The sequence below is a fragment of the Labrus mixtus genome, chromosome 11, assembly GCF_963584025.1.
Source record: "Labrus mixtus chromosome 11, fLabMix1.1, whole genome shotgun sequence".
Taxonomy (NCBI): Eukaryota; Metazoa; Chordata; class Actinopteri; order Labriformes; family Labridae; genus Labrus; species Labrus mixtus.
Window position 1 is genome coordinate 16140088 of NC_083622.1, and position 19547 is coordinate 16159634.

A 19547-nucleotide genomic window follows, 5' to 3' on the forward strand; every position below is an offset into this window, starting at 1 on the left:
GCATTAAATAGCCCAGCATGTGCCAATCATGTCTTTAACATCGAGCAGCAGCTGAGAAAAGGAAGAATAAGGCGGCAGTGTGTGTGTGTGAAGCTTTCCCTTATCTCCTCACCTCATATGGATTCCCCTTGCTTCAGTAAGATTAACAGAATGCTAAGCAAGAATTTCCTCTGTGTACACTTTTTCAAACAAATGTCAATAAAATCAAGGTGGCCACGAGTTGAGAAATGCCACCTGATTGTATTGAGATCCTCCCCTCAGTCTGCTGCACAGACACCGTTTCCATCTCCTCTGGCTCTTTACTGATCAATCAAAGTAATTGATTGGCTTCATTCCACTCTGAAGTTTTAATGATCCTGTAGTTATGAGACACATAGCGGCAGACACTGCAGCAATCAGTAAACACGCTTGATAAACACCAAAGCAGAAGTTAGGTGTAAACATGCGTATGCAGAGTCATCGCTCACATGCTCACACCTTTAATGAACACACAGGGCTCACCTGCCACTTTCTCTCTAACCCTCACGACACTGAGAGGTGTACAGCTGTTAGAATTCACAGCTCTCGTCTGGTAAAAACTCAACCAATACGGTTCATTTACAGAGTGAAATGAACACCCCTATTAATAGAGGTGGGAGTGATGTAGGAGGGAGGAGATGATGGAGACAGGAAGGGTTAAAAAAAAAATGAAACAGGATCATAATTTCCATGTCTTTCTCCCTCTCGCTGCAGTTGCTGGTCATTTAATTGCCACTATTAATGTCATGCACGATGGAAAGCACTGAATTAAGTGAAAACAGAATCAAAAAGACAGAGAGAGAGATGGGGAGGGATGGATGATGAAGGTAATTTTGACAGCGTGATAGTGGTACTAGAGAGGCTGGCCCGGCCATTTCAACGGCATAGTTTGACATTGAAATAGAAGCTGTGGGCAAAAAAGCTTGTATGAAATATGAATGCGCATGGCATGTGTATCTGTGTGTGAATGTATCCATGCTGCTTGCGCACAGGGGAAGCCTCAGCTCTATAATACATTAGTCTCTTTGGGAGATGCCCTAATTAATGGCTTGACCTCCTAACGGGTAGCCCCCTTCTGCGAGTTAACATTTAGCTGTGCACCCTCCAGAGATGCACTTTGAAGTGCATTTAATAAAAGAAGTGACAGTGACATTAATGAGCCAGTCAGGAGAAGTACAGGGCTTCCTTTTATTTCCCGACAATTTATATTCTGTTTTTTTTTTTTTACATGTCTCAACTCAGCAGAGAGAAAAAATACAAAGAAACATTAATCTAAAGCAAAAGAACATTGTTAAACCAATAGATACACACATCTGCGTCAAATACACCGATCCTGTTTCTGGTCAAAGGCAACCGACTCCTGCTGCAGACTGTTTGATCTTGATGTGATAGAAGTGGTGTGTGTGTGTGTGTGTGTGTGTGTGTGTGTGTGTGTGTGTGTGTGTGTGTGTGTGTGTGTGTGTGTGTGTGTGTGTGTGTGTGTCTCTACACTTGTGGTCTGCCTGTTAGGTTATTAAGAACTACAAGAGTGGATGTAACACCTGTGTGTGTTTCTGAATCCGTCCAGGTGAGATTTGGTGAGAACAGAAAGTTCCCATTAAGCTTCCTGGTTTTATTGTGAAGAGAATGTGTGTGTGCTTTTGTGTGTGTGTGAGACAAAGGTGTCCTTGAACATTGGTCACATTGTTTAATGTATCCGTTTGTCCGTCAATGTGTTCATGTGTCCAATAATCTGCCAGAGTGTCCTTCAGTGCCGCTGTCCACATCTCACTCTCCTTTTTCTTTAGTTGGACTTGGACCAGATCTTTCCACTGCCACGCAGCCTGAGCAGGAAACAACCAGGAACAAACACATCATCAGTACTTCTAGAATAACAGTAACACATTATTTACAATCAGTATTTATGTCGGCATTGAAATTGGTCAGGGTGAATTTTGTATTTGTATTTTGAAAAGAAGCCATTTCTAATAATAGCTGCTGCACTACCAGTTCCTTTAAATAGCTTTACGAAGAAGAAATGGTGTCAAAACGCCTTTAATTTGAGGAATGAGGTTAAGCTGTCATTAATTTGGATTCCAAAACATTAAGTGGATCTACATTTGAATGAAGAGCGGTGCTGAGTGATGAAAATTATAGGCCTCTACGCTTCATCAACATGCGCGAGGCAGACAGAAAATAATGACAGCTTTCCGTTCAGCTACAACAACATAAACAGACGACGAGCAAAGTATCTCGCCTGATCACTCGAGGGAGAGACATTTCTTTCAGGAGGAGGGGACCAAGCGGGCATTGGAATATAGCTAGTGACATTCTACTTTCTAGAGGCAGATGTGAAATTAGCCGTTGGTAATCTGGCTGTATGGAGGCAGAACAGGCCCTGATAGCAGGGTTTGGAAATCGCTGCGAAACATAGACGTGAACCCGATAATAAAGCCACTTCATGCAAACACTCACATACAGATCCACCAATTACACCGGCAGCTGGCTGCATATGTTAATGAAAAAATGCATTTCAATGTTAAATTAACACAGCTCTCGACAAGAACCCTGGACTAATGTCTTTTATTTTGTGTTTGATGTGGAGTCTTTTTAGAGCCGTGGTTATAACTAGGCAAATTCAGATTTATAAAGCACCTTTCAAAGACCACTAGTGCTATGCATCACAAAAAGAAAGAGCAGTAATGAAAGAAACCTAATGGAAAAAGACCTTCGGCATGCAGCTTTTTGTTCCAATTTTGTGACAGGCAGTCACAAAATTTCTGGTTTCTTGTTTTAAAAACCTCAATGTCAACTACATTTAAAAGTGCAGCGATAAATCTGAATTTAAAAAAACAAACCTTCAGTGATTATTCTACATGGCTGAACATATTTTATGTGTTCATTTCTGAAATGTTTGGCCAAGCTTACGAAAAACAGGCAATTTCTATGCAAACTCGGAGTGGTTTGTCCGTATTAAACAGTATATAAAGAGTTGTTCAGAGAGCATAACTCATACAGAACATATATTTCACTGCCTTGGTGTGAAGCACTCAAGCAGAAAAATAATGCAATGCAGTGATGTCACTGTACTTACCCTTTCACCTTTGAACTTTTTTTGCCTGGTTGTCGTGGTTCCTGAGAAGAGGCGGGGTCTCTGGGTTCTGCAGGCTGGTCTGCGTCCTGATTGGAGGCAGCTCCAGCAGGGGCGGGGCCTGACGACGGAGAGGCAGCGCTGGCCTTTAACGTTTTCTGTAGGTTTGAGACCTGAGGGGAAAAAAGAGGAGAGATTAGAAAATTAAAGATTAAGGAGGCGAGATGTGTGTTAAAGGATTCACAATCTTTCAAGTCTGTCCTCAGACAAAAAGTCAGAGTTCCCGTTTAAACATTTAAACAGATTTCTGTGCTGTAATTGTTCCTACTGGGCATTCTCTCACCCCTTAATTCTGCTTCTAATCTAAGTGATGGCGGGACAAAAACACAAAGTCCCTAGTAGTCTTTGTAAAATCATTCTTATTGTGCTAATGGGACGTGTCAGCAGTCTGATTCAGTCACAAAGTGGGTGTCAGTTATTTTAGTATAATGTCCCTGTTTGTGTCTCACAGAGAGGACAGTGTTTTTCTGCTGAAGAGTGGAAGCTCGCCGGTTTCTTTGGACACAAACATGACTTTATCAGCTGAATGGTATGAACAGAACATATGGAAGTGACTTTTATCTATGACCAAGGTGAAATCTTTCTTTAAGGTTATATGCATGACTGAATACCCTCATGAAGACTTTACCCTTATAGACAACACATAGACATGTGAAGTCAGGGCAAAACTAAAATATCACAAAGAGCTGAGAGCATTAAGAAACAGAGATGTGGAGGAGGGAAGAGTAACATTTACTGTATTTCCTTGGGGGGGAAAGAGTGAGAGAACTGCAGGCAGAAGTGGTGATAGACTGACCTCTGTTTCTACTTGGACTTTGACTTTTAACTGGCTCTCTCTGTACTGGTTTGCCCTCGAGACCTGCTCCTCAATCCCACACAGCACTGCCTCACAGCCTGTACACCTGAGACAGGAAAAGCGGGTCGTGAGTAACAGATAATTGAGCCATAAATCTAAAGTGTGCACGCAGACACACAGAAGTGATACAGACCATTCCTGAAGTGTGTTGACTATGTTTGGGAGCTCGTTGGGGCCAAGGTCACGACCCACACTGCAGTCCACCTCCACCTGCTGGTTCCTCTGGTCCAGTTTTCCCTGGATGATGTCGCAGTAAACGGCGTCGATCAGCAGGTCCTCCAGCTCCCGCACATTCTTCAGCTCGAGCTGCTGTAGGAGCAGTGAGTATGGCAGGCACTGAGGGGGAAAAGAGACAAGGAGACTTTGACCCTAATATTCTTTCTCCCTTTTTTATACAGCGTATACAAGCGGATAATTTAAGTCACTTTAACAGCTTGATGGAAAATGACAACAAATGTTTCTGTGAAATTGCCCATTTGTCTAAATGTCACTGACAGACAAGGATGAGAGGAGAGTTTGGACGATTTAACAATCCTCTACTGGCCAATTAGAGAGTTCAAGCCTATATGGGAGGAAAGCAGTGACATATTAAAGAGAAAAACAGGGAGCATGAGAGAAAGGAGCAATGGTAAGGGAAAGTGAGATTAAGTGTTTAAAAAAAAGAACAGGGCTGGTGAGAATAATGAATCAATTATTTATCAGCAGCAGGGAAAGAAAAAGGCATAAGCAGTATGGTTGGAAGGTGCAAATGAGAGATGACTTTTAAACGAACATTTAATACTTTATCACGCACATGGAGGGGAGGGAGGGTTAGACGTCTCTAATCAGTAGTTGTAGCTGCGCTGGTGACTTTGTCTTGAGAAACTTGGGATTGAAGGGCTTGTCTGATGTGTGGTTTTAATTAAATTGATGTAAAAAAAAAAAACAGCCACAAGCTTAAATCACAGCCAACCTTAAATGAACTTTAAGAAAATTGTATCAGTACAAAATAGCAGAGCCATATTCAAAGGGCGTGTTGTTGATACTTTAGCAATCTCTTACTTAATGAAGCCTACAGCGTTACGTCACTATACAGATGTGGTCTTTCTTTTTGTTAGCTGGAATAATTCCAACAATTCTCAAGGGCCCATTATAACCTGAAGTGTGCTCAGCTGGACAAACTTCTTCATGACACTTTCTGAGTTAGGCTCCAATCCAACCCCAATCTGTTTTCTGCATCAAATGTTCTCAAAACTGTACAAATATGAATGGGAGAGGCTAATACCAGCCTAAATATAAAGCCTGCCAATATTAGATTTTTTTTTCTCAATCCTGAGATGGATGCAACATTATTGCCCAAGCACTGTTCTGTAAAGTGTAAAAAGATAAGAGTGAAGTACCTTGAGGTTAGATGCCAGGCTGATGATGGACAGATGGCGCAGTTTGTTTCTTTGTGCGGGGGTCAACTCTGGAAGAGAGGCGGCTCTCTCTAACGCAGCAGACAAGAACAAGAAAAGAAAAGATAAAAGTGACACGTTGAAAATAATATAGCAGAGCGGTGTGCAAGTGTCACTTTGCTAAGGGTCAAACAGTCACACATTATTGAAGCACTACTTATTACTTTGAAATGTGATGCTATACAGAGACACGTAGGTGAGTGTGGAGCTGTTTAAGCAGTCAGAGAACAGAGTTAGGAGGAGGTCGCTCTCCAGCGACTGTCTCCTGCTGCCATGCTCCCCTGGTGACGGGACTGAGACCCTCTGAGACAGCAGCTCTGACAGCTCCTCTAAGGGCTCCACTACACAGCTCTCTGAAAGGAAATGTGCTCCCTGTTGGCATGACTCCAAAGGGAAGGCAACAATAAAGTAGGCTAGATTCTTTTTCCAGGCTATTGGTTGATATTCTGCATAAAATTAGACATAATTAACATTCCACTTCTTGTTGAAGCTTCCTGGTGCATAACACAGACAGCAAATGAAGTCACAGAAGATTAGTTTATCCGTCTGTCCGTCTGTGGCAGCACTGCTGCAGCACAATCAGCTGCAAATAAGAACACTCAAATTTAAAGATGCCCAAAAAGCTCAAATCAGTCATTTTGTTCTGTAAATAACCTGCCAGCAGTATTTCAGAGATTTAAGCCGCTGTGTCAAGGTGCCTGCCTCACAGAAAATAAGTACAGCTCACAATAAAAGAGTTGCTGGGCTGCCCTATTACTTATTTACACTGTGCTGTCACTGCAATACCTTTGTAGTCGCAGTAGGTTCCATAGGCAAAGAGGTTGAGGAGCTGGTACACAGGTGCGTGTGGGCCGTTCTCCAGCTGAGAGGTGCAGATGAGGTCAGAGAAAAAACAAACAAGTTATGAGACTCCTATATATAAAAAAAATGTACAACTGCATTGTATCTGTTATTTGAGGTTCAATTGAGGCTTGGTGAGATAAGTAGAGAAGATCACATTAAGACCTGAAGAGAGCGGCAACAATCTTTTTTTTTTTGATCATTTGACGTTTAATCGCTAACTACTGATAATACAGTGGTAATAAAAAGAAACAGTTTCAGACATTTTCAATATAAAAACTTTGATGTAAAATGTTCAGCATTTGAAATGTAACAATGTGCCTCTTGGCTTTGTCATTTATGAGAGTAAATATTTGGTTTTGGACAGTTTGTTGGACAAGAGAAGCAACTTCAGGATGCACTGTTGACTCTTCATTGACTAAGAATTGATCCTGAAAATATTTGGTATCTTTATCTATCCACCTATCTTTCTATCCATCTATATAAATGAATCACTACCACTGTGTTTCCGTATGGCTGATTTGAATCCATCAGCTCATTTCTGAATGGTTGTGAGATGTTAAAAAAGCATAGTAACTTTTCCAACCATGGATTCTTACTCTCTTCCAAACTGCTTTTTCTGTTACCTTGGAGAACACCTACTAAGTTCAGCAGACATTACCACAAGCAGGTGCAAAATGTTGCATCAACGCAGTTTTTCCATTAAGATGTAAATGAGGCCAACAGCATTTTTTTTTCTTTTTCTATAAATACTGTGCAGATATGATTTGAGTGTGAAATGTCGTGAAAGCAACGAGCAAGGAAAGTGTTTTCTGCTGTTGAACCAAAAAAAATCTTGTTTGACAAGAAAACACTTGAAATAGGGAGCATTTATTCATCCCCTGAGAGGGAGGCTGTATGTGAGGATTTTGTCCCATGTTCTGAGAGATTTTTGACAAAACTACACTGCTCCAAAAAACACTGGGGAACACTTAACTGACACATCACATCTTGATGTTTGAATTATTCAAGTTGAAAATCTTCACTGATGTACATCGTATAATTTGTTGAGAACACAATGACATAACAACGGTCAATGGAAACAGAAATCATCAGCCCATGTAAGGCTGGATTCAAAATCACACCAGAAATCCCTGGATATCATGCTCTTGAAACTGTGCTTAGAGACACAACAAACCTTTTTGAGCTGCACGTGTGGATGTGACTTACTGGAGGAGCTGGACTACCTGTGTGCAACCTGTCAGGGCTGCAGGTACCGTCTCAAGATACCAGAAGTGACAAGGACACTAGCAGTACACCAGAACAAGTACAGAGGAATCAATCAGGAAGGATAAGGAGAGAGCACTTGTCTGTGATCACCCCATGCCAAACCTTTCTATTTTTGGGGTTGTCTTGCTTTTGTCTCTCCATTGCACCTGTTGTCACTTTCATTTGCACCAAAGCAGGTGAAATTGTTTCACAATCACTTGTTCTTCCTAAATGGACAGATTAATATCCCTTAAGGTTTTACTGACTTGGTGTTATGCCGTGACAATTCCTTTAATTTTTTTGTGATTGTATAAACTTCTCTCAATAGATTGTTGCTGTAAAGTGAAAATGATATTACAACAGGCCTTCTCAGTAAATATAACTGACTGTTTCATTCAAATTCAACTGGAGTGGACCTGCTTTGAGCCATTAAATGAGTACATAATAAATCAATATGCGCTGAGGTAAACCTTTCCATTATAAGATTTGTCTTATCCTTATAGGTAATATTGCACTAATTGCTCTTTTTTTAAAGGTGACTTATAATACTTCTTCTCGATGTGCTGTAATATTCTGTACCGAGGTCACTCAGTCTGATACATCTCTGTCAATGTTTCTCTGTTTGTCTCTTTCCACCAGTGTTTTTCTAAAAAAAAAGAAAAGAACTGGAAGTCTCACACCTGCTACTTTTCCCAGAAGTTAAATTTCAGATGCAATATCTTCTACATGTATTCCTCACGATTGTCTACCGTTTTACCTTTACAAAACCGTGGTGCTGTCTTTAAAGTGAATAAAGACAAATTTAACTAATGCGTAAAAGCTGCACAGATCTTTAATAATGTCCACTGTGGTTGAGCTTTTTCTGAATCCTTCACTACTCTAACAGCAGCGTTTCACTTCTAAAATACGGTGTTAATCGCTCAATCTCATTTAAGCTTAGCGTACAACTATCGTAATTGGCTGGTGATGTACTTTCAGAAAAAGATAGCAGCATCACACATAAGAGTTCTATACGCCGCAGTGTCGATTGGATGTGTTACTTTGATGACTTCATTGGTGCAGAAATGTGTATATTAATTGCCACTTGTCTTGCACACATAATGAAAGTGTCCCAAAGTGGCTTATAGATACCATAGGTTGATGGTTGATAGTCAGATTCTCCATGAGTCTTTGATATATAAAAACTTGTGACATGAACTGTCAAAGCAGGGATTAAGACGGTTTTCGTCACGGCAGGTTTGTAAAAAATGTTTGAAAAAAAGAAGGTCTCAACAGACACAAAGGTTGAGAAAGACAAAGTGGGAGAGCATGTGTTTACCTCTCTGACATTTGGTAGCTCCAGGATGTCGGAGAAGACATAGAGTCCTGGGGTCTCCAGTAGAGAGCTGACAGCCTGGGCCAGCGCTGGGCCTGACAGAGACAGGAGCTGCTCCACCTCCATCTGATGCCAGGGGACAGAGGTGACAGGGACACGGATAGCAGGTTAGACATAAGTACTACAGAGATGCATGAGAGCAGCAGAGCAATGTAGAGAGTTCAAGTACCCCAAAAAATCAAGGAAGTAATACATCTTTGTTACTGCCTTGGCTCTGCCTCTTTATTAAGGTGATGGAAAATACTGTTTAGGGACAGTGTTGCACTGTCGTCAATAAATACTCCATTGTTAATACCAAAGCTCAATGGATGAAGACTCTACAGCAGGATGTTTTATCTTGCCCCTCAAAACATAGTCCAGCCACTTGTAGTTTGTTGAAAGCACATTGAACTTAAGTAACAATATGTCCTTTTTATTTAACTTCCAACAGCCAAGTACTCTTGACCAAAGCACTTAACCCTCAAATTACGTGGAGAGCCACTCAGATAGTGGACAAGCAGCTGCTATCTGTAGAACCAACACAGGCAACAAGTGTAATGAATACTAAGCAGACATATTTATCCATCAAAAACCCTTTCCCCACATGGAAACATGATGCTAATGCACCGTGGGCTGGAGGCAATGACAGAATAATTACTTACTGTAAGTAGTGACGGTAAATGTCTATGCTAGCCTTTGTGCTGAAATTAAGTCTGCACACAGTGAATCCCAAAGAACAAAAGAGAAAAACCACTTCCTGATGCTAAATCTCCGTCACTGTTCCTGTACTTTGGTCTGACTAGAACTTTGTAAATCACAAGCTCCATAGTCAAAATGAGCATAGTAGAAAAATATTTCAGAAAGGATGTCAGTCTGATTCTTGTTGTGTTTCTCCCAATTCAAAAGAGCCAAACTGTATAAAACAGTGTGAGGAGGACGTGTCCTCTTGACTTGATGTGAAATTGTTAAAATCCTAATCCCAGAAGACACAATCCAGGACACGAGGGAAGTTTAGTTCTACAGAAACCGATAATCAGTAGCATCAGACCATTTCTATTATCTAAGGCTGTTTTCTTATAATGTATGCAACTGAGAGTGTGCTGAGATAAGACCAGTCTGACTGGTTCAGTAAGTAAGTGCTTATGGCACTGATGTCTTCTATAATCCTTTAACTGATACATTAAGATTCACTCATGCACATCTTCTTCCATATGTTGTCCCACTGGACAACAATCAAGGAGGTGTAAAGATCATCTTCTCTGGCAAGCTGAACAGATGAGCAGGCATGTGTTGCAGCCAAACAAATGAACTTACTCTGTTTAAGAAGAGTAACTCTTTTAAATTCAGAAACCTGTTAAAATCAAATGATGTAGTACATGTCAGGCTGGATTGGATCCATCTATGTTCTTAAACTGATTTAATAAGGAGATTGAACTGGCTGCAAATCGACGACAGATTGCGAGAGGAATTGGAGGGGCTGCAAAGTATGCAGGATGCAGATGTTCAGATACATGGTACCCCTGAGAACAGGGAAATTAAAATACATTTCTTAAATAAGTCTGAAATAATAACTCAAGGGATCCCAGAATGCAAATGGACACATATAAACCTGTGCAGTTATGACTTCAAGATAATGACTGGCTACATTATTGGTGCTTTACCCTCGTCTTATTTCATTAAGCCTATCATTGTTGTATGATGTGTACCAAGCCAACATAATGCAAAGTAAATTGTTTTTTTTTATCAAACATCAAGCCTCTGTTCTTTTTTTGTATTTTATCCACAATATATTAATTTGTATTATTATTCTTGTTGTAGTGGCTTTTCATTTGTACAGTTTCATGGAACCGAAGATTGAAAACAGTGTTAGAGAAGCAAACAGAATCAAACACTTCATAAAATAATAAAAACATTCAAGGCTTCGACAAGAAAGATAACAAAACAACTTGAAATTGGATTTGGCAGCTGTAAACTTCCACAGTCTGTTGTACATAATTCCCCAAATTTACTGGAGCAGAACTCACTTCAAAAAACTCTCAACTCTAATGAGTTTATCTTTCATTCCTATAACTCCACTCCATCAGCCAAGATGTCCCTTCTGAGCCACGTCTGAAAGGAGCTATTTTACTGAAATTAAGTGCGACTTGGTGAATTAATTGAATGTTTAATTTAGCAATGTTTTGATCCATTTGGAAATATAATATATGATATAAGCAATTTAACATCAAATGATCAGACTTAGCCTATTTGATCCAATCCTCTTCTTACATCAGAAAGAGAACCATCACTTAGTGTCAATGTCACATATTTTAAAACTACAAGTTGAAACAGGCTGTAACAGAAAACTGAATTTTCCGTCAAACGTTCTCATATAAGCTACTTAAAGAAAATCAAATGGTAAAACTATGTGTAAAGGGATTAACTGAATGTGGGCAGTGGTGATAAGAATTATGCAATGTCCCTGTTGACGGCTGCAGAGTCACTTTTTAAAGATATAACAGTTTTAAAATGTATGGGAGCAGAGGAAAATCTATTGGAAATGTTCAATGTTATTTTTTCTCTTATTATATGACATGACATTAATGGCTGTATAAAAAAAGGTTTGTGTGTAGTGTAAGCAATAAAAATCAACATAAGAAAACATTTTGAGAAATCATTGATTTACTGCACGATTAAAAATTGTCATGTCTTCAATAAAGTAAAGTGAAGTAAGTTCCATTCCAAGTCTCCATTGCAGCTCCCACCCTAACAACATCAGAGACTCCCCCACACTCACTTCCTACAAGAAACCCCTAAAAACTCATCTTTTCATCACCGCCTACAACCACTGACTCTCATCCTCTTCCCTTGACACTAATTCTATTTTGTATTGTTCTCTTAGTTTTTTGTTGTTGTTTCCTGTCAAAGTGTCTTTGAGTATTTAGAAAAGCGCTATATAAATCTAATTTATTATTATTATTATTAAGTTATCTTTAAACTGTCTTTTAACTTGTTTGACTAATAGTTGAGTCCATACAACAGTCAGTCAGAAAACAATTTAAACATAACATCCCTGTTTTCAAAAAGGTATATTTTTATATATTCTGCTTGTTTATTTAGTCTATCAAAAATTAAAAACATAAATTATCAGACTACTTTTTATTCCATAAAGCAGAGAAATGCAGAAACCCTTTGTTTAGCATGTGACGTCAAATGTAAATACTAAATTGGATGATCCACATTGCCCCTGTGAAGGATGTTTGTGACATTAGCAGCTTTATGTCACAAACATTAACAAGTAATACCGTCACACAGGTCGTGTGATTTAAGATTTATTCAACATAAACACTGTTTGGTGACATTTCGCTACTAAACTAATCTCAGCCGGCGAACATTAAAGCTCAGTGACTGTCACCAGAGAGTCGTGTAAAATTGCAAGTAAAGTGCTTAACATACACATATTTTCTACCGCTCCAGCTTTCTCTGGCTCAAATGTTCACATTAATATAAATATTAAAAAGTATTCAAGCTCAATGTGTCATGCTAGCTCGGTTGCTAACAGCTATGTAACCGTAAGGCTTCGCTTAGCCGTTGTCGTTAGGCCTCCGATAATTTAAAGCCTTTCTTCTAACAAAGATAATTCAACTATAGTGTCATTTTAACCGGGAAACAAGATGCATCCTTGAAAGTTTTAACTTAAGTGTTAAATGAGTCTGTGCGTATATAGATTTACCTTGTTATGTAGGTTTCTAGCAGATAGCCTCTCTCACGATTGTTCAGTTCCGCCGTCAGCTCACGTACGACAACAAAGCAACGTAATCCGTGATTGGACAGTACAGATAAATGGGCGGGACTAGAGTAGCTGTCTATCATCATCTCTGTCGATGGACCAGAGAGAAGAGCGTCATCTGGCGGTGATCTGGTTAACACGAATGAGAACTGTAGGCCTATGTGAATCAGCAGTGATAAACTGGAGGTTTTAGGGCCAAGTAGATCTTGCGGGTTAGGGTTAGCACAGTTTATTTATTTGCCTAAGACTACTCCATATGTTAAATATCTTATCTTAATTTTTTTCAATTTTGTACTTTTTAATAATAATTAAAGAATTGATTGTTACAGACTCAATAATCACACACACACACACACACACACACACACACACACACACACACACACACACACACACACACACACACACACACACACACACACACACACACACACACACACACACAAAAGGGATATTAATCTGATACATGTTGGACATATATTTGATAGTTTATAAGTTTGTAAATATGACCTTAAAACCCACACATATTAGAATGTAACATACACAATAGTATAGCCTTGCTCAATGATACCTGGTCTGGCACTTCTCAACCTACCCAGACCAATTAACAGATTTGGTCCACACCTGGACTTGACAACCAGCGACCGGCTACTGGCTACTGGCTACCCTCAGGTTCCCAACTCAACTCCTTACAGACTGAACTACTGCTGAGATCAGTAGCAAGGACAGCATTTTTAAGAGATTTATAAATAAATATAAAATTAAAGATGATTATATTCAAATGAGCAATTTGGGTGAAATAAGTGAAAACTTGATTTCATAATAGGCAAGTTAATTTTTAAAAGGACACTATAAACAGACATTGTCTCCTGGGGTCATTGTTGATCAGAGTCAATCCCAAACTAAGCTAACCGTTTTCCAGTTTTACGGCATTTTCTGTGAATATTCAGCCGAGATAAAGGGTATATCTCTACATGGAGCGTCAAATCATGTCTTTGAGAGGCTGTTTGAATGGCCCAGTCCTCTACATGTTGCCCTCCTGACTGTTGGTTATCTGCCTTTGAGCTCCACTGATCCCAATATCTGTGACAGAGAGAGAGAGGAGGCGGACAGATAGGGAAAGCTATAAATAACAAGTGTGGACTTTTCTGAAAAATGTGGAAAACAGGCTCACCTGGCCCAAGCCTTTGATTTATTGATACAACTTCTGCACCCTGATTCATCTGAAGCTTTGGTACATTGCTGTGTGTCTTCTGCAAATAAATGTAATATTTCCTTTGACGTTGCACATTATTCAGTTGAGGGATTTTCAGGCCAGTTATTATACTTTGACAGTTTAGATTCTTTCTGGACAGTTTATTCAGTAACGTCAAAATGTGAAATGTATGCAGGAAAGTCCCACAAATAAACACATCAACAAATAAGTAATTCAGTGCATTAAACATTAAAATTAGATGGTTGTCTTGTCCACCTATCTCCGGTCTCCTTCTCTACATGTCAGATTCAGATGTCAAAAAAACATCCCTGATTGCTTCTTTATTCATAAACATAAACAAACATTTCCTAGCCTAAAACATATAATTTACTGGATCAAGCAGTGAAGCTACAGATAACAACCAAAAGATATTGACAGACATAACCGTCTCTTTCACAGCTTGTACGGTAACATTTAAGAACCTGCAAAAACTGCATGGTTATCCTTTCAATGCCAGTAACTTCAATGTATATAGACTGTAAACTGCTTACCGACAACCAAAGCTTTTGATGTGCTTGATTTTGTACTTCATAATTTCTTCTAAATTTTCTTCCCATTAACATTTGGATCCTGTAGAAGCCTTTGTCAAAGATTACATTTCACAGTAGGGAAATCACACGTGTTGATAATAGAATTAATAATGACAGATTTCCATTTAGCTGCTTCAGCCTCAGGGTCCTTGTATTCAGCATGTTGGCATATTATTGTCACACTGCCTTGGCTTACTGTGACAGGTTCAAATCCTTCATGTTATTAGTGAAAACATGACATGTCAAAATATTCACTGTAAAAAAAGGCCTGTTTTGGATTTAGCTGAAGTTCTTAACTTAAATTTGCATTTGCAAAAGTAAAGCCTGGCAAAAGTGACCTTCCCAGTCAAGGATGCCCTTTTGTTTTAATATTCACACAAGCATGCACAACCACACACACACACACACACACACACACACACACACACACACACACACACACACACACTCACTCACACAACCTTATGGGTAAGATTTTTTTTCTTGCAGACAGCACACAGTAACCGACCCAATTAAGGAGAATGAGGAACACCTGTGCTGGTCAGCAGGGCTCCACGGTAAAAACGCTCTTTCCCGTCTGTCTGTCACTCTCTCTCTCACTTACATGCACAAACACACTCACGCGTGCAAAATGTAGATGGTTGCCAATCTCTGCACAGCTGTCTGTGCTCTTCACCTAGTCCAGGTCATCACTGCTAAAAGTAACAGTTACATCCTACAAGACATAACCTGCACAGGGGTGTAGACAGACAGACAGACGGACAGACAGACAGACAGACAGACAGACGGACGGACAGATAAATAGACTGGTAAAGTACATATAGCAGAAGAGAAAATACTTTGTCAGGTTCTTTTTTTGCCAGTATATCAACCTCTTCATAATTCATTGTAAGGAACCCATTCATTATTTTAGTTTTGGGCAATATGTGTTTTTCCATTCACTATGATGACATGACATCCCTCAAGCCAACTAATGATATGGGCTACTTCTTAATACTCACGCACATGAATTTCTAAACCAAGTTCATTTCCATCCATCCATCAAATTATGAGACACCCAAAGCTACAAATGTCAAAAGGCAAGGACAAAAGTCGGACCAAAAAGGACCAACTGATTATGAACACATCATGGTGATTCATACTAGTAGAATCTGCAAGTAGTTCTGACTTTAAACTGATCTAATATTTATACTGTTGTGTTTTCTCTTCCACCAATAACCACTAACTTCTCCCTGTGCAAACATACACTATGATGATTCTCTGTGCAGTCTGTGAATCTCTGAGAGTCTTTATTGCTGCTGCAGCTGGAATAATTGAGTTTATATGAGCTCCCTTGTGGCTCTAAAGTATTATCATTTACAATATAAACTTTCATCGGTTTCATCAGCAGATATTTTTCCACATTTGTGTTTCCTCTGTTTATGTAGATGCCTTAAAGGCCTATTTTTCAATGTTCTAGGAAATTATGCATTTTAAGAAGAGTTATTGATGTACTATGAGCCATAAATACACATAATATATATATATATATATATATATATATGTATGTGTGTGTGTGTGTGTGTGTGTGTGTGTGTGTGTGTGTGTGTGTGTGTATGTGGCTTTCATTAAAAGGTATCTCAAGATGAGTCGGAAATTTGGTACAGGTTCATCACCGTCATGCTCAGAGCATCTGTAAGCTGAAATCTTTCCTGTGGTTCAGAGTTAGCAGGTGTTGTAATGTAAAGTTCTTCTCGCTAAAACTAATGACAAAAAAACATTTCCTGCCAAGACTGCTGATGTAAAAATCCAGCTGCGAGAGCCGTGGTGATGTCAAATGTGGTTAATACAAACATTTGACAAAAATCCCACAGTGAGCACTTTAAAATAATGACTGTACATATCTGTGAAATATGATGTTAAAACGTAATTTTCACCTGATGTGGTTTACTGTGAAGCTAATGTACCTTTACACAGCAATAAAGAGCAGTGTAGTAAAGTAAAGAGGAATTATGACCTGCTCACCGGACCCAAAATAGCAACATCTATCAGCTAGGAATATTTGCCACTTTATCTCTATAAAGACCATAATGTGTGATGCAATATTCATAAAGTAGAACTACATGTTGTTTTTTCTTTAAGAGTGTTACAATGTGCTACAGATCCAGCTGTCATTGAAGGAAAGTGTTGAATGTTCCGTTTTATTTCCCTGTCCTGCTGGAAGAAATGAATCTTACCTGGATAATTTTGTGCTCGATAGTGTGTGTGTTTGTGTGCGTGTGTGCTTGTGTGTGTGTGTGTGTGTGTGGTAATAGATGAAGCACGTACAGCCCCTGTGGTGTTTGTTCTAAATGAGAGAGTGTCTTCACAAGCACATTATCGGGCTGAGCTGCCCGAGCCTGCCGGCCCTGCAGGACAAATATTTCACTATTATGGACTTTTGTGCTTTTTCTATAGCATGACCCTCACTGGACTGAAGAAAGTGCTTAATCTTTTTTATTGCCAATTACAGATGTCCGAAAGCACACTGAGCTGAAATAAAGAGAGAATAATCAGCTAGAGTGAGGAGTGGAGTGAGACAGAGAGGCAGACAGGTGGAGGTACTGTACAAACTGGAGGACAGGAAGAGACTGTGTTTACACTCAGAGAGCAGTGAGTACCACGTTGGCTCAAATTGAGGCCAAAAAGCCAATAAAACATCAGGAGAGTAGTCCGACTCCTTAAACACAAAATACCATGCCTCAGTCCCAGGGAGCCTGATTAGACACAGTACAGCCCACAGCATGGATGCTGTCCATTCACCATTTATTATCCTCTGGTGTAACAGAGAGTTCACACTTTAAGTAAAAGGAGATAACAGAGCAGAACCAATTGACCAACATTAAGCTTCATAACATTTACTATTCCCAAAAGGTATTACTGAAAGTCTGCTGAAAAGTGGGGTTAGGTGGATACTCTATTTAGTTGTCATGTTTTCAGTTCAATATACCCACAAACACATTACTATTAATATGCAAGCAGACAGATTCAGCCACTTGATGACGGATTCATCAAGTGTAACAATGATACACTTCAAAGTCCTGCATTTCTCCATTCAAAGTCCAACTTTGAGTATTTTTTAGCAGGGTATGAAACAGACTGGAATCAAAAGTGATTTATATGATCTAAAACAGCAAAGGAAACCATCAGCGAGAAGTTTGATCATTTCCATACTGCTTCTTTACTTTAGCTGTCATTAAGCCGGTGTCAGATGAGATGTTTTCTGGCGACAGTCTGCTCCCATGTCATTTTTTCCCCAAAAATTCATGGCGAGTGATACAGTTGACTGTTCAAAGAAAGCAGGATGAGATTTTTGTCTAAAAAATGTCACACGAACAGGACAGAACAGTAAAGAGATAAGTCGTACTGCTGTAGCTTTAAGTGAAAGTACAGACACAGAATCAGCTATGCAATATCTATCAAAAGTTAAAGTACTCAGAGAACAAGAATTATTACTCTTTGTTGACATTTGATAACTTATGTTTACTAGTATGTTTTCATTATTTAAACTAATGCACAAAGCAGCATTTAATGCTATTCAGTTATGGTTGATATGAGGGTCAACACGTTGCTTACCTGCTCATGGATCATTGTTAATAGTTTAATAGCACATTCATTTCTATGCTTTAGCTACATATTGCTGTTAACATCTCTGTATGTTTACATACATTAAATCTTTAACACAGAACTTGTACTTTTCATGGGTTGTATTAGTATCGCTCTTTTTACTAGAAATACTTTCAATCTCTTTTTATATTTAATAACATATACATAGAAAAAAACGTCTGGACATTTTTTTGAGAAAAGGCCTAATTTTTCAAGTGTCCCCTCCTCTGAGATCTCCTGCAGGCTGCTGTAGTTTTATTCCTCCTCCATGGCTGTGATGTCCTTGTTAAGACACTCTTTCTCGCTATTTCCCCTCTCTACACTCTCCCTCTCTCTCTGCTCCCTAAAGGCTTCAGTATCGCCTCTCCAAAGCAGCAATATTTCTCCTTGAAATTGAATTTGTTCCTGCTGGTTGATTTATTGCGGCATGTCTCCCTGCCTGCAACACTGCCGCAGCTCTCTAACAAATGTGTTCAGAGAAATACTGTGTAGTTAAAATATCTCGAAACCTACAATTTAAAGTTTTATCTTTTCGTTAAGGCGTTTCCTGAGAAGACGAGACCGTTAAAAGAAAACTGGGAGTTATTTTTTCTAGGTGTGTTTGCTTTGCTTGATATTTTTGGATGCTTGGTATTTCTCGTTCTTGCTGTGATGTTTTACTGTCAACTTTTCTCTGTGTTGCATAATACTTCTGTCTTCATTCTCAAAGTCTGTTTGAAGAGAAACATTAATTCTGTATATGACAGATGTTTTATAGAAGACACAGTGCATTATGTGTGTGTGACTCATAACAGAGAGAGAGGAGTCTTTGAAAATAGGTGGAAAATATAATTACCTTCAACTTCCTAAAATTAATTAAAGCGACTAAATTTGGAACTGCAACAAAGTTGAGAGAAAAACAGACTACAGCTGTGTGTGTGTTTAAAAAAAAGCTTTAAATTAGCTTGAGACCAGAGTTGATGATCAAAATTAGTGGTGATACACAACCAAAGATTATAGCTCAGTAGTTGCTGAGCAGCCACAGAGATATAAACCCAAACGATTCCCCCTCTGCTTTAATTACTTTGGTTTGAATAACAAAAAAACTTGTGAAGTAGAGGATATGACAATAGCTGTGGGGAGATGTTGCCAAGAAATAAATAAATTAATGGGACATACACCCAAAAAACCAAGTTGACAGTCTGTTGGAGCAATAGGGGGGCATCTGTTGTGTGTGTGTGTGTGTGTGTGTGTGTGTGTGTGTGTGTGTGTGTGTGTGTGTGTGTGTGTGTGTGTGTGTGTGTGTGTGTGCACGCGTGTGTCTATGGTGTAAAGGTGAAATTTTGTCTTGCAGCTGCTCTAGTAAGGAAGAGAATACAAATTGCTCTTAAAACACAATCCACACAAACAGTCACACTTTGTTCACCTCCATCTTCGCCAGTATTTAAAAAGGATTTGCTCATTAATGATTAAGACTTCTAAAGCTGAATGCCAGAGCTTCATTGCCA

The 19547-nt window shown here is 39.2% G+C and overlaps 1 protein-coding gene across 1 annotated transcript; it reads right to left on the reverse strand.

The window, feature by feature from the left end:
• Positions 1-1192: 1192 nt before the first annotated feature.
• On the reverse strand, positions 1193-12727 carry cops7a (COP9 constitutive photomorphogenic homolog subunit 7A). The gene is made up of 8 exons (XM_061049315.1): positions 12595-12727; positions 8847-8969; positions 6227-6302; positions 5384-5472; positions 4138-4340; positions 3945-4050; positions 3092-3261; positions 1193-1841 (listed from the first exon to the last, which is right to left on the reverse strand). The coding sequence occupies exons 2-8, from the start codon at positions 8967-8969 to the stop codon at positions 1802-1804; spliced, it is 807 nt and encodes a 268-aa protein (XP_060905298.1). The 5' UTR covers positions 12595-12727; the 3' UTR covers positions 1193-1801.
• Between the last annotated feature and the right edge of the window lie 6820 nt (positions 12728-19547).

Bases quoted from the DNA above. Each gene is read 5' to 3' on its own strand.
- cops7a (XM_061049315.1), bottom strand. From the start codon at position 8,969: ATGGAGGTGGAGCAGCTCCTGTCTCTGTCAGGCCCAGCGCTGGCCCAG. The intron at 5,473-6,226 runs GTATTGCAGTGA...CTGCTGCGTTAG, and splicing joins AACCTACTGCGACTACAAAG to AGAGAGCCGCCTCTCTTCCA. The intron at 4,341-5,383 runs GTACTTCACTCT...TTTCCCCCTCAG, and splicing joins GCCTGGCATCTAACCTCAAG to TGCCTGCCATACTCACTGCT.